Source organism: Microcebus murinus, chromosome 25 (genome assembly GCF_040939455.1).
Source record: "Microcebus murinus isolate Inina chromosome 25, M.murinus_Inina_mat1.0, whole genome shotgun sequence".
NCBI classification, from domain to species: domain Eukaryota; kingdom Metazoa; phylum Chordata; class Mammalia; order Primates; family Cheirogaleidae; genus Microcebus; species Microcebus murinus.
In genome coordinates this window covers 17,532,060-17,553,664 of record NC_134128.1, presented here as the reverse complement: position 1 = coordinate 17,553,664, position 21,605 = coordinate 17,532,060, and the positions used below count along the sequence as shown (strand labels likewise).

The window sequence follows — 21,605 nt, the reverse complement described above, 5'->3', positions numbered from 1 at the left end:
GAATCTGCTTCAAGTAAAATACACTTCACTGCAGTCCTTGCAACATGGGCTCTGAGGTTAACCACATGGACTAACTAATCTCTGTGATGCTTTGGTGCCTGCCAGAGACAGGGAGGGCTGCCCAGGGGTGGGCTGGGGCACAGCCCAACACCGGGAGATGAGAGAGGAGACTGCTCATTCTAAACGTGAAACCACAACTGTGGCGCTTCCTCCGTCTGAACAAATTATTATTTCTGTTAGAAGCCATCATCTGTTTAATATAAATGAGATATTTAATGAAGTTCCGAATTGTAGACTTATCTCTCCCAGTTTGATAAGCGCTGGGGAGATTGAACGCATTGAAGGGTCAACACAATTACAATTGGAGGCACGTCAAACTGCAGGAGAATAATAAACTCGCAGCACTGGTGAATTAGACTCAATAAGGTTTAAATTGTGAAATGAGGATTTGTTTTATTAGGATTTTTTTTTTTTAAATTGCAGATTACAACTGACAGCTTTACTGAGAAGTAAATTAAATATTCAAGGTCTCTGATGTAAAGAAATAAAAGAACAGTTTCTGAAAGAATATAATGTCTAAATTCCAAGATACTCTGGGGAGGTAAAAAAACAAAAAACAAATAAAACTAATATCCTATGCCTTTAGGAACGAGACTTTGAGCTTTCTACATGAACACATACATTAAAGAGTATACATACATTAAGACTTGCTCTGTAAGTCTCTATAAACAAGTCCTGCTGGTTATACAATAATATATCAGAAAACAGACGACATATCCTCAAGTTTGCCTGAGAAATACATTTAATTGAACTCCATAATGCTGCAATTTCCTAGATGATAAAACCTTTATAAACCTTCTTCATGAGAAATCCCTAAATATCCCAAAAGGCTATTTTAAAATTTTATAAAGTCAAATAAAAATTCCATTAAGAAAACAGTACATGTGGGCTTTCTAGAGAAAAACAATAAGATGTCTGTTCAGGAAAAAAAAAACCCGAAGCCCTTGAACATTTTCATGGGAAAGATTCTACACCTCCCCTACACCTCCCCATCCACGTCTAATTTGCATCTCAAAAGACAGATTTAAATGAAGACATCAATAGTCTACTACATAAATATTTAACAGAAGATACAATGCCTTTTAATTTCTTTTAAAAAAATGATTGGGCTACACAGTTTTGTTTTAAATCTTTTGATGATTTTTTTGTTGCAAGAACTTGAGCTTAAGAGGGGAAATGTGTGAGAGGGTGCACCACCGGCACACAGGAGGACACAGAGCCAGTGGCCCTGGGAGAACTGTTGGCCGCTGCTCTCTGGGCTGCTCTCACGCCCTTGTGGGCTCCTTATGTACTAGTGCCTTATTAAAAATAATCTTAACTAGAAGAAGAAACCACAGTAAACAGAATTGCGAGTCACATTTTGTTGTCTGCCTGTGGTTCTAATATGCAAAAATTTTCGTCCATCCAACTTAAGTCAGTCCCAAGTAGCAGCGGTTATTTGAACTCCCAACTCCATCCCTAAAAAAGCCTTTCTACCTATTAAAGAACAAAAATAGCTCAAGGTTGCAGCAAGATAATCCCCACAGGTAGGTGTGTAGAGTGATTCAGTCTTTTGCTAAGGTAATTGGGAAATGTATTATCACAGGCCAAACATTTTCTTATTTTTTGATTCTGTGACCAGGCTATTTTATTTCACTTTGTGGTCACTAGCCCAAGGAAATAATAAGCTAAGTGAATAATAAAGATGCATGTGAATCAATATTTACCATAACTTTATTTACAAAGGCATAAAATGTATTTACATCTAAAAAGAATGTAAACGTAGTATGCTTTTAAAAATATGTTCACATGATCATATACTGCTTTCATAATTATAAAATAACAAATGCTCTTCAATAACAAAAAGCTGGATATCATCCAATGAATATGCTTTTCATTACATACTTGGCATATTCTCTCTTTCTTAGGAAAAGTTAAAATCTTGGTTTCTTTTAAAAGACGAATACAATTTCTGTGGGTTTTAGTAAAGTCTCGTTTTGTTGTTAAGTGTGCAATTAGTGAGATGAATGATGTCTTTCACCTAAAGAAAATATATCCCACCATCTCCACTATAAACTTGCAAAGTTGGTATAAGTAGGGCTTTAACCCCCTCTAGGAAACTTAAGCCTGGATCCTAGTTAGTACCTGGTGAGACCTTATTATTCGATATTTCAGTCTTTATGAGCATACTCTATTTTATCCCCATGCCTGGCATAGAGCAGGCACCGGAGGAATAATTAGATTAATAAATTCATTCCTAAGAAAAGTGAATGACTCACATTTTCCTTAAAATGGCATACTAAGTCACGTGGAAGTGGGCCTTTAAAACTGAGAGCACAGCATGATGTAGAAATTAAAAGGCATTTCACCTAGATTACAATTATGCATCGTAGAAAATACCAGCATACATACAACAGGTAAATATAAAGCCATTCATGAAAAGAGGAGAGTGGAGGAAGACTTAGGTACAGGTTCACGTTGTCTTTTCATGCAAGACCACATTTGTTTCCCTTCACATCCCCATGAGGGTAACAACAAGAAGCGGGGAGGTAAGGTCCTCTGGCCATGTTAGTCCGTGGCAGAACCAGAATTTCACTGACTCCATGTGATTCTAAAGCCCGTGCATTTATTGCGAGCTACTTACTTTCCTAGCACAACTAGGATATAAATTGCCTGAACAACACAATCACAGTCAATTTAGATCCACACACTTATATAAGAGGGACGGACACCTTACTTCTAAATGACTCTGCAACCTTGGCCTTGCAGCCATTAAGCAAATCATTTGACCTCTCCGCATTTATTTCTTAATACAGAAAATAAGGAGAACCATAAATGATACCTTATTCCCCCTTCCTATTCTAACACAGCTTTCTAATTCTAAGAGGATTAAACCAAGAGAAAGAATTCATTTTAAAGTAGTGCTTGATGACTAAATCCCTTCATATGGGGTCTAAGACAAAAGCTCACCTGGTTCCAAGAAAAGGCTTTATAGAAAATCACTTCTAACAAGGACAGAGTGAAATGCCTGGATGCTATGCTAAATTACAGTAATTTCCACAAATATTAATTTCCTTAAAATAAGCAAAATCAGCATAATTCTCATATACAGGCTATTTTCAATACCCAAGGAACGATGCCGGGAGTTTACGCTCACTCCCCTCCACCCTCCTTTGAAGTCCTACACAAAGGTGGCCTTTGGGGTAAGTGATGCCGATTTTTCCCTCCTTGATCTGTGTATTCCAACATGGAAACAATAAAAAAAGAATGCTAGGGCTTAAAAAAAATGTTTCTCTAAAAAAGCTAAACCATCGTTTAGGAGCATAAAACAAGGGGAAGACATTACTGATTCTTTCAAAAGAGAAGGAAAAAATAAAAATGACTGCTTACGAAATGTTTTAAAATGTAACTAAGAGCACTGGATCTAAGGACAGAAGAAAAGCAAAGGGAATTGGGAATCACTGCCCCCAAATTCACCTTGTTACTTTTGTTCTGATGGCTGTTTCAGAACTTCAGTTTCTAATGCTATTAAGTAAGTTCTCTTTTTCTTTGAAAAACGCCAGACTCTCCAGGGTGTCTCCGTCATCATTCAGTCCATGCTGGTGTGTCAGGACTGGACACCAGTGAAAAGCAAATAGGAACATGGTAGATGGATGGTGTCCTGGTGGTCTCAGAATTTACAATTCCAGTGAAAGAAAGTCAAAAAGGAAACCACGCTAGTGGGATAGCTGCTGGATGAAGGCAAGTGCACAGAGCTATGAAAACATTTTAGAGAAAGAAAACACAAATCTAAAGACTGTGTAAGTCTTTGCTAGGACAAGAGACAGAATGAACTCAAGTGGGAGACCGAGAGGTGAGAGACAGCATCACACATCTGAGAAGTTACAAGGAGTGCTGAACAGCTGGAGTGGAGACTGCATAGGGAGAGGCTGGAGGGCAGAGACACTCATCAGGCAGGTCCCAGTGGACCACATGATGGAGACCAGCATCCATCCTGGAGACATGGAAAGCTCCTCAAGGGATTTCAGCAGGGAGTGACATGATCAATTTGTTTTGTAGAAAAATCTGCCTGACTGCAGGGGAGAGAACAAATTGAGGGAGAAAGGCTGACTGCACAGACACCCTTGGGGAGGCGGCAACAGTGAGCCTGGTGAGAGGATGGGGTCTGAACTCGGGCAGTGCCCGTGGGGAGGAAAGAGAGCGGGCTGAGCGCAGAGAGGTGCTAGAGGCAGAAGGCTATGGGCATAGTGAAGGCATCTGAGCAGACATGGGTGACTCCAGATCTCTGGCTTCTACAATTGAAGGAATGTATGGGTGGCCTTGTGAAGTAGAGGGCCCAGGATACACACCAGGGGCTATCTTCCTGGGCAGGTGGACAGAGGACTCCGGTGCTAGAGTGGAGTTCCGAGCTGGAAACAGGATGACAGGCTCCAGCCTAACACAGGTTACAGGCGACCAGAGAGTAAAGATCAGCTAGAGAGCATGCACAGAAGACACAGACCAGGAATAGCCTCAAGAAACACTAACTAAAGATGAACCCTTGGAGGAGAAAGAAGAGCCAGAGTCTGGCAACAGAAAACAGAGCAGGGAAGGAAACTTTTGAGAATAAGGTGGTGCCCAGAGACTCCTGAAATATCAAGCAAAATAGACTGAGAAACAGCTTCCAGAAAATGTCTCCAATGTGCTGTGTAGGGACAAATATTAGCAAAACACTGGGTTTTAAGACAACACCAAGTGAGGAAGTCAACAAATAATTTTAAAGAAAACACAGTAACATAATAACAACACTTCCACGTATAAGGGAAGGAAAAATGTCACAAAGTACAAAAGACTTTCTTTTAGATATACTCATCTTCTCTAGCTTGAAATCAAGTATGTGTAAACCCTTGGTGTAGAAATGAGATAGTAAAATGGAGCTTTGTGCAAATGTCCAAGATTGGACTGCATGGCTGATACACCCAGAAGAAGAACTTAGCACATTTTGGCTTAAGGTTGATTCAGGACAGCAAGAGCCCTGTGTTTCTATCAATATTTATTGTGATATAATTTATACACACCCTCCCAGAGACTCGGGAAGAGGGTTTTCCAAAGTAATAATATATAAGTACAACAGCAGGAAAATAATACATTATGACTAGTGGAAAGCTGAATTGAGACCTTCTGTCTTCAAGTAACTCTAGTTAAACCCTGTCAGTACAAAAGGCTTCTTGCTAGTATTACAAAGATAGCACAGCACTCATAAGATTTTTTTTTTCCTTTGGATAGAATTGGTTTATAAGCTTATTCTGTCCTAAGAAATAGTAATAACCAGCAATGTATAAAAATGACACCATAAGGAATATGGAATATTAAAGTCTATTACTGTCTATTACAGCTATTTCCTTGCTTAAATCATTTTCATTCACATAAATTCATATGTAGAAGTGAATGAGACACAGGGAGATATTTCTCGGGGATTCCAATTTCATGTACTTTTACAGGCCAACAGGGAATAAAATCAGTCCTTTTATCAAAACATTTTCAGGCTGGTGTAGGTTTGTTTTATTACTGTTTGGGGAACGCTAGGGATAATCTGAATCAGATGAATAAATGCTAATCTTCAGTTCACTTCTGACATTTTAAGTCCCCCTATAGCATTCTCTGCTTTGCTTCTCAAAGCAGAAAACTCTGAGAAGGTAATACAGATTTTAGTTTGTTTTCAAAGCTACCCAGAAGATACGAGTTCCATGAGAGAAGGTGACCCATCTGTTTTATTTACCGCTGTGTCCCTAGGATCTAACCCATGTTCTGACATGTAGTAGATGCTCAATAAACGTCTGTGGAATGAATACTGTCCCGTGGGATGTGAAGCTATTCAATTGGCCAAAGAATAATGTGTCTTGTAAACTTACTGTTGAGAATTTTTCATTTAGCCCTTCACGGGACTAATATTAATAGATCAGTTAATGTTTTGGCAATGAGTAAAAGCTATTATTCAAGAATATCAGTCCAGTAGGATACTCTAAGGGCTTAGCTTTTATACTTATTTTACATAAATAAATGTTTTCATGTCCCACTCTTCTATGCTGAGATTTTTAGTTAAGGTTACAGTATTCTCTTGCTTTTGTGAAAATTCATTTGTTAAGTACTACTAACCCATTCTACATCTGGCAAATATTAAATCAATAGTCAATAACCTTTCAAAATTGTTCACCTCTACACTGACTACTCACTGAGTTCAAGACCACATTTTCTTTAAAAAATATGATTGTATTATATGTTCAGATAAGCAGTCTTCACAACCTGAAAAGCTTACTACCTATGTTTATTGAACAGAGGTTTTTAAAATAAGAAAAACATTTAAACAATTTAGATATAATTTTAGTTTTGTACAACTTCCTAGTAATTTTATCTTTGTTAATTTTAAAATATGGGGATCTGAGCATCAATAAAAATGAAAACAAACTTTGAATTTTCAATAGCTCTTTTCTGCAAATTGTCAGGGCTAACCTGTTTTCTATAGGTGGCGTATGATTTATCATAATGTGAAACTTAGCTTTATTCAGATTCCGATATTATTAATCTCTATATAATTTATTTTTAACTTTCAAATATTCCATTATACAATAAAGTATGTTTTTGCTTATTTGAGGAAATAGATCACCCCATCCTTCAAGAGAGGATGGCTGTGTTTTTCTATTCACTCCTAATTCCATAGTGCAGCATACATTTAGAAAACGCAGGATGCTATGCAGTACAAGTCACTGAAAAAGCAGGCATTCAAAGGATATAGACTCAGCCCCACAGTGAAGGAGAGAGGAGAGACTGAGGAAAGAGAAGGAAGCTTTCACTGTGGATAATCTAACAAGAGAATGCCCACATGTAAAGAAGCCAGGCTGTTCCCCCACTAGGGACTCTATAAGAGGCACCCCATTTAGATAAACAAAGGAATAAGCGATTGTTTCTCCCAGGACTGCGCCTCCCAGGTACAACTCTGCTGACTAGGAGACAAAGCATTGGCTCTGAGAAAGAAGGTGTAGCCCTATTTTAGAGAAGAGAACTCAGCTAAAAGTGCCTTTGAGACCCTCATGTTCTATGCTCAGTTGGCCATAGGAACATGAACGTCTACTTAAGAATATGTTGATCACAGAATTAAGAAAACAAATCACAATCCACTGACAAAACAAGAAAACTACAGAAAGTAAAGATAATTTAGGGCTATCTAAGGTTAAGTCTAGAACCTGATATTCTTCATCCAATGTTAGGACAGAAAGTTAGTCTTATTTCGATTTCTGATGTGAGTCATTTGTTCTTCCTTATTATTTATTTTTTACCTCATGGGATTTGCTTATTCTTCTTGCAACAATGAGCTGGATCATTCCTCGTTTGTTGCCCTCGGTGGACATGGACCGTCTCAGGGTTTCCATGGCGTCCTGGTTAGTCTTGCCCAACAGGGATTCTCCATTTACTGCTATCAGCTGATCATTCACACGAAGCCTTCCATCCTGGGAAAAAAACAGGTAAAAAAGAAATAAGTGCTATTAAATCATCTGCTCTAAAAGAAGTTGCTTTCCCTTTGAGTAAAAAAAAAAAAAAATTAAAAAAAATTAAAACAAAGCAGAAAAAATGTGGGGGCTTTAATCCTAATGGATTACACCCAATTGAACGCTGGCATAATAACCATCTAAGCAGCCATTGTAGCCTGTGTCTATTTCAATCATTTATACATTTGTAAATCAAGTCATTACCATAATCTGTTTACCAAAATAGCATACTAATTCAAAGGACACAAAGTGATTACTTTCCTGCTTCCAGAAACACCCATAAAGGTTATTTACAATCCAAGATATGCAAAAGCTCAAGGCTATTAGACAGTTGCAGAGAAGTGCCCCCTGAACAAAAGCCAGGAAATTTTCTCTAGGCTGAAAAATAGAATAAGTGACCCACATGAGAAGGAAAGGAGGAGAAAAGATTAGCGTTTACTAGATGCTGGTGCTGTGCCAGGACCTACACTAAGTCTTTGCATAGATTATCTTCATTTAGCTAGCATGAGTATGGGCTATATGTAAGCCCTGGGAGATAAAAGCTGGAAGAGTTGGAGTTAGGGAATGCATCCCTAAATGACACATCCCTGAGATTTCTCCTAGTTGATCATGAATAGGGTATTGTGAAGATACCAGACCATGTCAGTTAACTGTACACATTTCCAAAATAGGAACAGGGTTGAAATGACACATTTTTGTGAATGGCCGTATGCTTGCTGAAATTGACACATACTTACCTTGGACGCTGCTCCTCCATTGATTATGGACTTGACAAAGATTCCCAAATCTGCATGGTTCTCTTTGGACCGGTTACCTTTGACACTGACACCAAGACCGGCAGATCCTGAATCATTAAGTGGAACTTCGAACGTCAGAAATTCCCTGGTGCCATCGGGTGTGAGAACAATATCTTCATCTTCTGCTTTCTAATAGGGAATAAAATTGCACAGAACGTTATATTCCAATGTTTCCTCCTCTCAGTTATTTTTAAAGACAGCAGTTCTTTAGTCATAACAAACACAGTATTTCCACCAAAGTTCCATGACAAGATCCATAGTGCACTGCACCCCTTCCAGATGATTTCTGGAACCAGCTGCTAATATTTTTATGTAGCATTTATTTCAACATTTAAACAAACCTAAACCAGATTTGAGAAGTACAGGGAAATAAGATGTCGTGGAAGGACTGAAGACATGTGTAGATGCCTAGAGATTTGGCATTTTTTTTGGTCTGTTTATATATTCTAAACCACAGGAGAAAAACAGTAACACTAGGAGTCCAAACAAAAAAATACAATTCATTTGTCTCCTTTTTTTCATTCCAAATTTCCAATGTTATTAATAGTTTAATGTTCACCAATGCTGTATCATTTTTATTCACAAACAGCAACAAATCCTGATAATACAACGTCATCAGAAAAAAGTATTTAGGTTCAGAGAGCCACTGAAGAATTTTAACCTTCAATATCCATGAGATAAAAGTGGAAGTAATAACATTAGAGAAAATTTTTCCACAATATTGTACCCACACATACTATTACCCGAGTAATACGGTTTCACTAGTTACTTGTGTATCAAGTTTTAATTTCATAATTGCAGTCACCAAGTGCACAAGATGACTTTTAAAAAAGAACACATTCAGGATATATAAATTCTTGTTCATCTCCCTTAGAAGAAGGAAAAATGAAAGCTGAATGGATAACCTAAGGAAATGCAGAAATGACATATTTTATCATTAAGAAATGTTGCACTCTGGAAGAGGAAGGGGCTCTGCCTTCGGAGCTCCTCTTCAGCAATCCCACCATGGCTAACTCCAACCACCGCTACACCAGCCATCTGCAAATCAGCGAGGCTGGAACTCCAGCTGAAGTTCAGTATTTCCAGTGTGGCACAGGCTCTCTGAATCAAAACTACATGCTTCATCTAGTCCTAACCTATTCTGCCTTCTCTTCTCTCATGCACTTAGTCAATTAAGCTTGAATTATCAAATTATAATTGAAGAATGGTTAAGACTTATTATGGTACATCATTAAGCTGGAATATAATGTATTCTTTATAAAGACTGTGCTTGTAAAAAATGTTCAATTACACAAATAAAATAGGCTCTTGCAGAGTGACAGGAAGTAGGTAGAATGCAATGTTTTTCTTTGCATCCTACCAAGTTTTTGAAATTTTCTAATAAGAATCAAAATCAAAATAATTGTAAACAGGAATCTAGGGATTTAGCATGCAATATCAGATGTCTCAATTAGATAAAGTATTGCAAGTACAGTATTTATCGGTATGTGTTCTTTTTAGGTTATTACAATACAGGTAAATGCTATTTTTAAATCTTCAAATCCACAGTAATATGATTTTTAAAGTAATATTTTTAATTTACTAATATTCAGTGCTAATATTTTGTGATTGATAGGATATTCTTTGTACCATCTCAAAAAATGGCCTCATAGTTATTAAGGAGAGGAATATTCAAATAAAGGAAAATTGCTAATCTGTTTAAACATGAACACTATATAATAAAGAATGCAAATTAAAACAAGTTGAAAAGAAACAGGCAATAGCTACGGTAACTATGCAAATTAAACACATTTTAGCAACAAGTCCAAAGAAAGCCCAAGCCTGCTCATTATTAAAACATTCTTATATTTAAAATATTCCCAGAGAACAACTGTAGCTCAAATAAAACTAGTATAGTGGGGAGAAATAAAGATCAAAAACTTACATCAAAACATTGATATGTCCAATTATACAAAAGCATCTGTATACACATGTTTTGCTCTATAACCATAAATGTTCAATTCACTTTTAATTTTGGTCCATATGGTTCAAAACAAAGAATGCTAAATAGTGACTGTGGGTGAATGAACAGCACTACCACAATGTAAAATCTGTTGTAAAAATATTAAGTATAGGCAAATGTTGATGTTTCAAATACAAAATAGCATCCATAGCATCAAAATATATCATAGTCCCTCCCTCCTTTGACTTTAAATTTAGAATTGAAAGAAAAAATTTACTTTGTTAATCAATTATTTATATTCCTGGCAAAGCTGAACTTGCAAAGACATGGAAAACAAACATAGTCCTCACATGGGCACATGTACGTCTGACCATTCAGTGTGTCTACTTGCTTCAACTCTGGAAGGTTCGTAATTGTTACTTGCTGATTTGAATCTAAAAGTTGTCTTTTTAATGTTTACTGACTTTGACATTCCCATAATATTTTATGAAGGCTTAAAATTCTCATTTTTTTCCTACTTGAAAAATCAAGATAAGGAGCTGACTGCATATATGAATAAAAATTTTAATCAACTGGAATCATTTCCTGACTGCTGTACTTTGACCCTGTTTTAAAGGAGACTGTATTCTCCACGAGATAATTTCATTTATCACAAAAACTGCAGAATGGGAATAATCTTCCTTTGCAGCTTTCTTATAAAGTCGTAAATCATTATCATCATTAAAAACGTTTGAGAGACTTCGTTTCATTTGATATTTCATCATTAATCAATTTGGCTCTTAACATAACACTGAAATTCAGCTTTTAGAACCTAGTTCTCTGGCAGCAAAATGTTAAAGGAAATTTTATTCTTTAAAAGCCATTTGAAATGCTACATTATGGAGCACCTCTGCATTCTCACATAAAGCAGAAGCTAATTATCGATCACCTTGTTATTCCATCCGGATTCTGCACCTTATTGACCATGTCTTGAATCAAATTCAAGTTCAAAAATCAAATTTCAAGTTTGAAACACAATAAATGTTTTTTCTTTGACTTGCACCTCTCATCCTCTGTGTCTGCTCCTATCACTGAAACACACGTGTGTTTTGTGTGTTGCTCATGGATACACATCTGTGTACACTTTGAGTGTATTTTTCTTCTATCAATGCAATGACCAGCTCTTCCTCTGCCCATTTCTCCATTGGCATTTCTATCATTTAATGCTCAGAATAAAAGGGCATCTTTGCTTAGCATATTAGAAATACAGAACATGCTGAATAGGTATTGTAAAAGCTCTTTACTTTCCTGCTCTTCTCAGAACAGCAGAAAAAATGCACATTTATATTTAGTGAGACAAAAAATAGTCACAAGTGGCCACCACCATGGCCCAACTTTCCTTCTTCCTCGAATAACAGCCCAATAGCTACAATGACACAAGGACACAGCTGGCCCATCGGCCTCTCTGAGTCTGCAGTTCATCTGCAGCTCAGGTGTGTCTTTCAAAAAAGAAAAAAACAGTTGGTTATGTTAAGCAACAGAAAAACAATCACGAGAAGAGTAATCTCTGACCTTCAACATATAAAAATTTTTATTAGAATGTACAAAATAGGCCAGGCGCTGTGGCTCACACCTGTAATCCTAGCACTCTGAGAGGCTGAGGCAGGTGGATCGCTCTAGGCCAGGAGTTCGAAACCAGCCTGAGCAAAAGTGAGACCCTGCCTCTACTAAAAAAAAAAAAAAAAAATAGAATTGCCCAACTAAAAATATATAGAAAAAGTTAGCCATGCATGGTGGCATGTGCCTGTAGTCCCAGCTACTCAGGAAGCTGAGGCAGAAGGATCGCCTGAGCCCAAGAGTTTGAGGTTGCTGTGCGCTAGTCTGATGCCATGACACTCTAGCCCAGGCAAAACAGTGAGACTCTGACTTAAAAAAAAGAATGTACAAAATATCATGAAGAGACACAAATAAAACATGATCTGTGCACATATCATACAAAACCATAGAATTATAGAAATGAGTGCAATATCCAATTTGGGACTCTGCAAAGAAATAAATGACTGGGTGAACATTTAATCACTCCACCATAATGCGTGGATTTCTCTCAACATTTGCCTTTGTCCATAGTCGTTATCTTTAATGCACAAATCGCTGATAAATTAATAACAAAAAGATGAACATTCCCAAACCAAGTGGAAAATGTAAATAAGCCACTCAAGAAAGATGAGTGGAACAATGAATAAACCTACACATGCAAGGTTCAATCTTACCTGCAGTAAAACACATGCAAATTAATCTATCAACAAACATTATCAAATTGCTACATTTTTTTCTTTAAACTAACAATATCCTACAGAGCAGAAAGGGTAGTGAAATGGTCACATTCCTGCACTGCTGTAAAGTATAAAAAGACACCACATTCACGGAAGCTAATTTGACAAAGCTTGCCAAAAGCTTCTACAGTTTGCATATTACTTAACCCAAAATATTACTTTTAGTAATACAGCCTAAAAAACTAATTATGATCATGTACAAAGGTTTAACTGTGAGGATATTCACTTTTAATTACAATAGCCAAAACTCAAAAACAACCTACACGTACGAGAGTAAGTTAAGACATATTTACACAACTAAGATATATTTACACAATGGAATGCTATTCAGCTAATGTGTCTTCTTAGGAAAATATTGTGTTAGACAGAAAAATATTTATGACTAAGAAACTGGGTTTCAACCTATATGTATGACACTAAGTTAAGATATATTTACAGAATTAAGATGTATTTACATAATGGAATGCTATTCAGCTAATGTTGTATCTTAGAAAAATACTTTGTAAGACAGAAAAGTATTTATGACTAAGAAACTGGGTTTCACCGTGTGGGTCTTCAAAACTTCTGGTACGTCAGAAACCTCAATAACATATTTTTGTAAATTGTTTAATGTCTGTCTTCCCAGATCAGCAGAAACTTCACAAGGGATGGATTTATGTCAGTCTTCGCTTATGCCTGGGACATGACATTTATTAGCTATTGGATATGTGCCTGGGACATGATATATATTAGCTACATAAGACAGACAAGAAAATCATAAAAATATCTATCAAGCGATGACACTGAAGTCAGAGAACTGCAAGTGATTTTTATTTTCTATGCTTGACTGAATTTTCTATAGTCGATATGCATTACTTTTATCATGTATAAAAATCCATTGTGTACCATTTCTTTAATTCTCCTTCCCCAAAAACACAATGTGAGGGAGGGGGAATTAGTGGAGGGTAATATAAACAGACAGTCCCTGACTTACAATGGTTCAACAATGATTCTTTAACTTTACAATGATTCTTTAACTTTACACCATAAATCATTTTTTCACTTTCACTATTTTATAAAATATAAAAGATATTCAACACTTACTTATAATATAGGCTTTGTGTTACATGATTTTGCCCAACTGTAGGCTAATGTAAGTGTTCTGAGCACATCCAAGGGAGACCAGGCTGTGATGTTGGGTACATTAACTGTATTCAATGCATTTGCAAGTTAATGATATTTTCAACTTTCAATGGGTTTTATTGATGGTTTCATTGGAATGTAACCCCATCATAAGTCACACCTGTATATGAGCAGGGGCTGCTGCAGGGGGAGGGTAATGGGCTATAGATGAGCACCTTACGACAGCAGCAGACCATCAATGTCTCATCTGACAGATACTTACATAGAAATTAAAGAGAAGATACACTTATACCACATATAGAGATTAAATATGCAGGTATTGCTGACAAATATGAACCACTTATGGTTTTAATTAAGAGGAGGATTTTTTAAATAAAATTATCTTGGTCTATATATTTTTCTTACATAAAGAATAACCCTCCAATCACACTCCAACACTTCTTTAAGACCTATAATTTAATTTATCCCATATGTGAGATGAACATTTCTGTATGTTATTCGTGCTGGTATGTTAAGGTTAATTATTCTTAGTAGTAAAGTTAAAATGTCACATCTGGCTTCATTGTGCTCTTTTCTAATTCACATAGTACATGCCAAATATGTTTTAAAAGGTTTTTTAAATTTTTGTGCAATAAAATACTGAGAAAAAATGTTTGCACAGTTCTTAATCTCTAATGTTAAGCCAGAAAATACTTATCCAATCAAAGAAACATTAGACAAAAACACACTGACAGACAGTCTCAAAGTAATCTGCTCTTCAAAAATTAAAAATGTGCTCTAAATAATTTTCACTGCAAAAATGAAAAACAAAGATAAGTTGAAGAAATGTTCCAGGTTAAAGGAGAATATAGAGACACTACAACTAAATGCTGTGCATGGTCCTGAATTGGGAACTGGACCAAATTCAATTCTTATTTATTCATTCATTCATTCCTCTATCCATTATGCCATAAAGAGCATTAACAGGGGCAATAGCAATATTACATTATTAAATCAATGTTAATTTACTGATTTTGATAACAATAACAGTTACATAAGAAAATGTCTTTCTTATGTCTACAATTTATTCTCAATTCAGAAAAAAATTATATAGGGAGAAGGAAGGACTAGATAGAGGAAAGGGGAGGGAAGGAGGGAAGAAAATTATATATTAAATATAGTAAAATATTAACAGTTGGGGAATGTGGGTTAAGGATTTATTGGAGTTCTCTGTACTATTCTTGAAGCTTTTCTGAAAGTCCATAGTTTGGAATAAAAATTATATAGTAATTAACCCAGCATAGTTTTGCTAGATCTAAAACAATCTTTATCATAACTTGAGTTCAATAGCAAAAAAAATCATACAATAAATTACAAAAATATTATCAATTTTATCCCTATTAAAAAACGAAAATGCACTTCTCAAGGGAAAATGCACCAAACATTAAGTAATCATTTCCTTACTATAGTAAGCAAGTTCAAATGAATTCCTTAAAAATAGGTAGGGACATTCACTACATGTAATCATTACTATTTCTGTGAAACAATGAAAATGTTACTCTATCCCAATTTTGGAATAAGGTTTTGTTACAAAATAAGTTTTAATCAACATATAAAGCACTAGAAGTAGTATAAGTTTTATAAAATTTATTGGGATGATAGCAACATTTGATGCTCAAAACCAAACTACTGAGGTCAACATAATAAGATTAGCACATGTCAATGTCAATCTTCAACAAAAACTCAAATAAGAGAGTTTTGTACACTTCCATGTGTGTTCTCTGAAGTATGAACATTAATTTACAGGATAGGTCTAAAGAAGTGTTTAATGAGGAGTTTACAGTTACGGATGAAGAGGTCCAGGCTCACAGATTTGCTCCGTGATTAGTCTCCTATGCACTTTGACTCAACTATTTTCTTAACTTACGGTGGATCAATACGGCTGCCTGCACCTGATCTACTACAGCCCTTAGTTAAATGAACCTGTTAATGACCAAGCTTAATGCCTGGCTCATTAAATTTCTAAATTGAGGCTATAACCTTTCTCAGGTTAGCTTATAAAGATCTCTCCTGGACTTTAGGGAAATTCCCGAAGAATCCCCAATACATCCTAGTAGTTTTTGTAGGGAAAGGCCACTAGTTCTTTTTAGATTCCACTTTGAATTTTTGATATTTAAGGGTACATTATGTCTTATCTCCACGGTCTAGTACCATTGCTAAACTATTGCCCCATGCTACAGATTTGGACTTGCTAGCCTATACAACTGCATTAGCCAATTCCTTATATTAAATCTCTTTATACATGCACACCCACATCCTATCACTTATGTTCCTCTGGAGAACCTTAGTATACATAGTCCAACCTGAACATCACACCGTACCAAATGAATAAGTATTGCCTCCTTTTCAAAGGCAAAGGAGTTTGTCTAGGACATGGAACAGGTGATCTTGAACTTCTGCTAAAGGATTCAGCTTTCTAATTTTGAAAGAGCAACCTAACACTAGAGATTCTCATCTCCCATTCTCATTAATTTATACCATATTTAGAAGATGTATAGGAACTTAACATCTCAGAAATTCAAAAGGTCTGCTAACCATTAACCCTATTCATCTATTCTTCATGCAACTATTTTTTTTTCTCAGACTAATTCAGTTGTGGGTCATTATAATAACCAGCCAACAAATGAATGAATGGAGCTTTGACTTTGGGTAAATGTAGGAGCTATGTACCTTAGGACATACCTGCTCTCAAGGTGTTTACAATCACATGAAAGTGTAAATAACATCAGAGAATTTAAATGACAAAGGAAGTCAACTTCATTCTCCAAATGAAAACAGCACACACAGACAAAGATGATGAGGTATCAGAGAAGGGAGAGAACTGTAGTTCTGGCCCCCTTATGTGACAGGTAAAAGTGCATAGGACTTCGAAGTTACCCGTCCATACAGACAGGCAAAGATGGCAGAGCAGACAAGGAAGAAGAAAGTGTTTGCAAAGTCGGTCAACAGGTTGGGAAAGGACAAAGTGTCCTGGAGCAGTGAATGCAAATCATTAACACTAAGTGCATGTTCCAGTGGAGACTACATATCAATCCATTACAAATATAAAAAAATCAAGACTATCTCTTCTTACCACCTTGACTAATGAGATACCATCTGAGCCTGGAGTTATTTTTTACTTATTTCTTTTAGCTAAATTTATCAACATCCAATGGAGAACTCCTACTGGATTATCTTAAACTATATATGTATTAACAGTTTTTTTTCCACTATCATATGAAACTGTTCCACAACAACCAAGTGCGGTGTCTGGAGTCAGACAATCTGAGTATACTCCTGACTCTGAGATTTGGAACATCATAAGTTTCATTCTTTTTTTCTATTAAATAGGAATATATCACCAACTAGGTCATGGACATTGGAAAGACTAAATGAGATAATCCACAGAAGGAGCTTTGCACAATAACAGATGAATAAATATCAGTCATTGATGGTCCTGCAATGTTATAAGCAAAGCTAAACATTAAAGGTGAAAGAACCCATCTTCTATTTTCTGTGAATGTGTATAAGTCATATTTAGAGTTCCTGATAGCAATAATATATCTTCCTTTAAGAAAAAGAAACATAATTCTATCCACAGGTATCTCTCCTGTGGTTTTAAGTGAATAGACCATAGTTTGTTCCAAAATCAATCCAGAGAAAGCCCAGAATGAAAACTGGGCAATGGACTCAGATTTGTCTCTTAAGACTCATTAGTAATTTTTTAGGTTTAAATTCATAATCAACTGGGATTTATTTTGATGTATGATGAGAAAAAGAAACCCTATTCTTCTAAGTGAATGGCCAATTGTTCTAAACACTAAGCAAACCATCTTTTACTACTAAATTTGAAATGCCATCTTTAACATTCATGTAAGAATATATACATACTATGTTTCTATAATACCTCATCTATTTAAAATGACCTACTTGTCTATTCCTGCAACAATACTGTTATAAGTATATGCTATTCTAAGTATTATAGCTTTACATTATACTCTGCCATAATTATTGTCTTTTTAAACAGTAGTATACATTGCTATTGTACCCAATTTTATTCCTTAGAATCAATTTGTCCAATTTCCCCTCTCCTTCTAACCTATGCCTCAACATTGTGATTTTGATTAGGTATTATTAACTGATTTTATCAACAAAAAAATTGAGGCTATGAATTTTCTGTTTACTACAATGCATATTTATTAATGCACAATAATCTCAAGGTTGTTCACTGATCTTCCTCTGAGGTCTGATCTGCCAACCATTTTTAGAATTATGGAGTATTTGCAAAATAACATGTTTGTATGTTCATAAGGTCAAAGTCTGTTTATGAATCTGCATAGAAATTCAAACTTGTTTATTATGTTACTCAAACCCTTTATATTCTGACTTTATTGTCTACTTAATACAACGATTTTTGTAAAAACATATGCTAACATTACTCACTGTGGCTATGGTTTTGTTAAATTTTCTACTTACAAGAGTTTGGGAAGGATGGCTTTTTGTGCTATGCTGTTTGATGTATAAAAGATGATTGTTACAATACCTACCAGATAATATTATGTGCCAATATAAAATGCCTTTTATCTCCCACGTGACATAGTATCATGAAGACTGTTAAGGTAATTCTTACTTTCATTACATCAATTCCGCCTGCTGACACTAAGCATACTTCTATATTTCCACCCTGTCTTAGGACTTGTCTTCTAAACAGGACACAACTATATTTCCATTTTAATGCGAGCTGTGAGTACTTGGCTTTTATTAAGAGCAAGTACCCCTTTTATAGTTATTATGACAACTATGTCTAGCCAAATACTAACATATCATTTTTATTTTCCTGTTTAACGATACTGTTTTATTGTATTCTCTTAGCTCTCCCTTTTTTGTTTCCATTCCTGAATCAAGGTTTTTATTTTTACTTTTTTCCACTTTGTATCCACTTACAACATAGCATTTCACAACTTATGAAATACTTTGCATATTTGTCAAACTAGTAGTAGCTCATCAATCTTTGGTTCCTCTTATTATGCAAATGAATAGGAAATTACAATCTCTCGTTTTTTAATCTGTCTGACCAAAAACAATCACAAAATATACTCCATTTAGGGTAGTAATAAGTCACCTTAAAATAAGACCACTTTGGAATTTAATAAACCGATGTATTAACTATTATGAGCCAAGAAAAGGCAGGACAAGTAACTTCACATTAAATTAGTAAGAAGTTAGTTCCATTTATCTTTCCAACATCTCTGCACCCTGCAAAAGACAAAGCTCTTACCGTTTCTTTTGGAATCTGCATCTGGCTTGGCTCTGCATTCTAGAAGAATTGAAGAAAAACATAAATACAGACTGACCAAAGCCATCTTCAACACACAGGAACACGACGCTTTATTGTAAAGGAAATTTTGTTGACTCTTAAAAGCCACAAAATATATAAAGGGTGATTATATTATGGCTGATGTATTACTATCGTCCAGAATTCCACTGATGTGTGTTGTTCATGTGTGTGTTTTAAGAAATTTTTCTAGATGTAAATTTCTACTTGCTCACTCACAGTACATCATGAATTTATCATTTGGAGGAAAACAAATCTTACCAGACTGCTTTCTTAATCATGGCACTGTATCTAATTTTGTCTTTTAATTTCCCCAATCAAATCTAAGTTTTAAGGTATAGGATCATTTGATAACTAGACCAGATAATAACAGTCTGAACCACAGTCTGAACCACAAGCTTCATACTTTAAAATATTACACAGGGAATAAATTTGATTTTTTTTCATATAATACAGAGTCGCTTTAATTATATGGGTACTTCCAAGGTTGATTTATTTTAAAAAAGCACATATTGACAAAAGCATTTAGATTTAGACACACAGAATTTAAACACAGACACCCCAAACAGAAGAAAAGAGTTATGTCAATTGGATTGCAAAGATCATTTTTAAATGTCCCCGCTCTAAGTTTTCAGGATTTTATAATTTTAAATTTTGAAAAGCAGCTGCAACATGCATAATAGACTGACGGCCTACTGGCTCACTCCTTAATGAAAAGCTCACAAGCAATAAATTAAATAACGAAGAAGAAAAAAAAGGAGGCAGCAGAAGGGAAAAACAGAAGCCTGGAAGATCAAAATTGGACAGAAAGAACCTGAATAACCTTAAGCTGGCTATATGTTGGCACTAACTCTGGAAAAGGCTGCTTAGGAGCACTGTAGAAGTTTGGCAGTCTAATAATGCTAACAACTATCGCAGCTCAGATACACGGAGGAAGAATTAAAGCTTCATCAAATCACGTGTAAAGCTTAGTTGTGTTGGTTTTTTTTTTAAGTGCTCATTTACAATTTAATAGAGACATCTCCAGATTTAGGATCAGGTGGCATTTTAAGCACAAAATTGGATAACAGTGGGGGGAAAACGCAAAACTGAATTTAAATTGAGAAATAATGCATTAAACATTTTTAAATATAAAGAAGTTCTCATAATGTATTCGAAATCTACTTAAAACAAAAGTGTTCACTTTTCAACCTTATCAGTCTGAAATTTCCAACAAAATCACATTAAGTTTTAGATACGTACATAACCAAGGGATGGAATATTCGTAAGTAAAATTTATCTTTGTTTATAACTAACATTTATAGATATATATCACTTATATAGAGAATTAAAATATTTATTCTATTTATAATAAAAGGAAAATTTTATTAACCATGATATACCCATACTCAAAGACACAAATTAAGTGAATTAGGAATATATGAAAAATTGGGGGACTGCATCCTTAAAACCTTGCCACTCTAGTTTATAAAAATTAATCGTTGTTTAGAAAAAGCTAAAAGCTAGCTAAAAGAGATGTTGTATATTCTAAGATGATCCAAGTAGACTCTGTTTTGAAATATTTAAAATATCACTTGTACTTGAAATAAAACACTTTCTCAGCACTTCAAAAGAAAAAGGCAACTCCTTCAATTATGTCACTTTTATATATAAATGAATCCCTTGCACTTCTTGCAGAAAACCATTTAAAACTATGGAAATTCAAAACACATATTTTATTCACACCTACACCATGGAAATGCCCCTAATAGTTAGGCATGTTGATGTATGTACAAAAAGTGATGCAGATAGTTGCAAATAATTGCCTTTTCATTTTATTTACGCCACCCCAAATACTGTTACCTATATTTGTAATCAATAGCCATGGGGCGTATTGCCACTTAGGTCTTTTTGTTTTCAATAATAGTTTTTTTTTTAAGGTACTCTTTTTCACACAACAGTAAGCAAGCATCTTTATTTGGCTTAGTGACACGTACTACGAAAATCTGAAATATGAAAATTTGTCATATGTAGCGGGAAAGATGGCAAGCTTTCAGCGACAGCCTGTGGAGTGACAGTTCTGAGATAATCAACATCTCTGTATTCAGTCAATCCATCTGAGAGTGTACAGTGGTAAACACTTGATGTCCCAGAAAATATTCCTACAGTCTGATGTTTAAATACCGCTCGATTCATTTCTGAGGATACCCATTTCTAAAACTAAGGGCGTATTAGAGAAAAGAATGCTTGTATCGAGTTAGGGCTGGAAGAAATATTAGATATAGAAACTCCTCGGAAGATGTCACAATAAACATTTGCTATCAGGTAGCTAAATCAAGAACCCTGGCTCCTGAGCATCAGAAATCTTTTATGTTCTCTAAATTTACACACCAGTTCCCTTGGGTGGAAGGCGTCTTCCTGACGAAAGACCAGAAGGCTCACAGTTCCTTCCATCTTGGTGCTTCTCAACAGCGAAACAACTTCCTCTTGGGATTTGCCTGCTAAATCTACTCCATTTACCTAAAACAAATAAAAAGT

The 21,605-nt window shown here is 35.4% G+C and overlaps 1 protein-coding gene across 20 annotated transcripts in view; it reads right to left on the bottom strand.

Annotated features, from left to right (window-relative positions):
• Window positions 1–21,605, bottom strand: part of PARD3 (par-3 family cell polarity regulator) — a 575,331-nt gene that overhangs the window by 207,507 nt on the left and 346,219 nt on the right. For 12 of the 20 annotated variants that reach the window (XM_075997631.1, XM_075997634.1, XM_012765647.3 and 9 more), the window contains 4 exons: window positions 21,459–21,587; window positions 19,032–19,070; window positions 8,300–8,488; window positions 7,353–7,523 (listed from right to left, as the gene is read on the bottom strand). In XM_075997631.1, the coding sequence (XP_075853746.1) occupies window positions 7,353–7,523; window positions 8,300–8,488; window positions 19,032–19,070; window positions 21,459–21,587 (528 nt within the window). The remainder of the gene's footprint in view (window positions 1–7,352; window positions 7,524–8,299; window positions 8,489–19,031; window positions 19,071–21,458; window positions 21,588–21,605) is intronic. The other 8 variants (XM_075997636.1, XM_075997638.1, XM_075997628.1 and 5 more) reach the window with 1 other exon arrangement.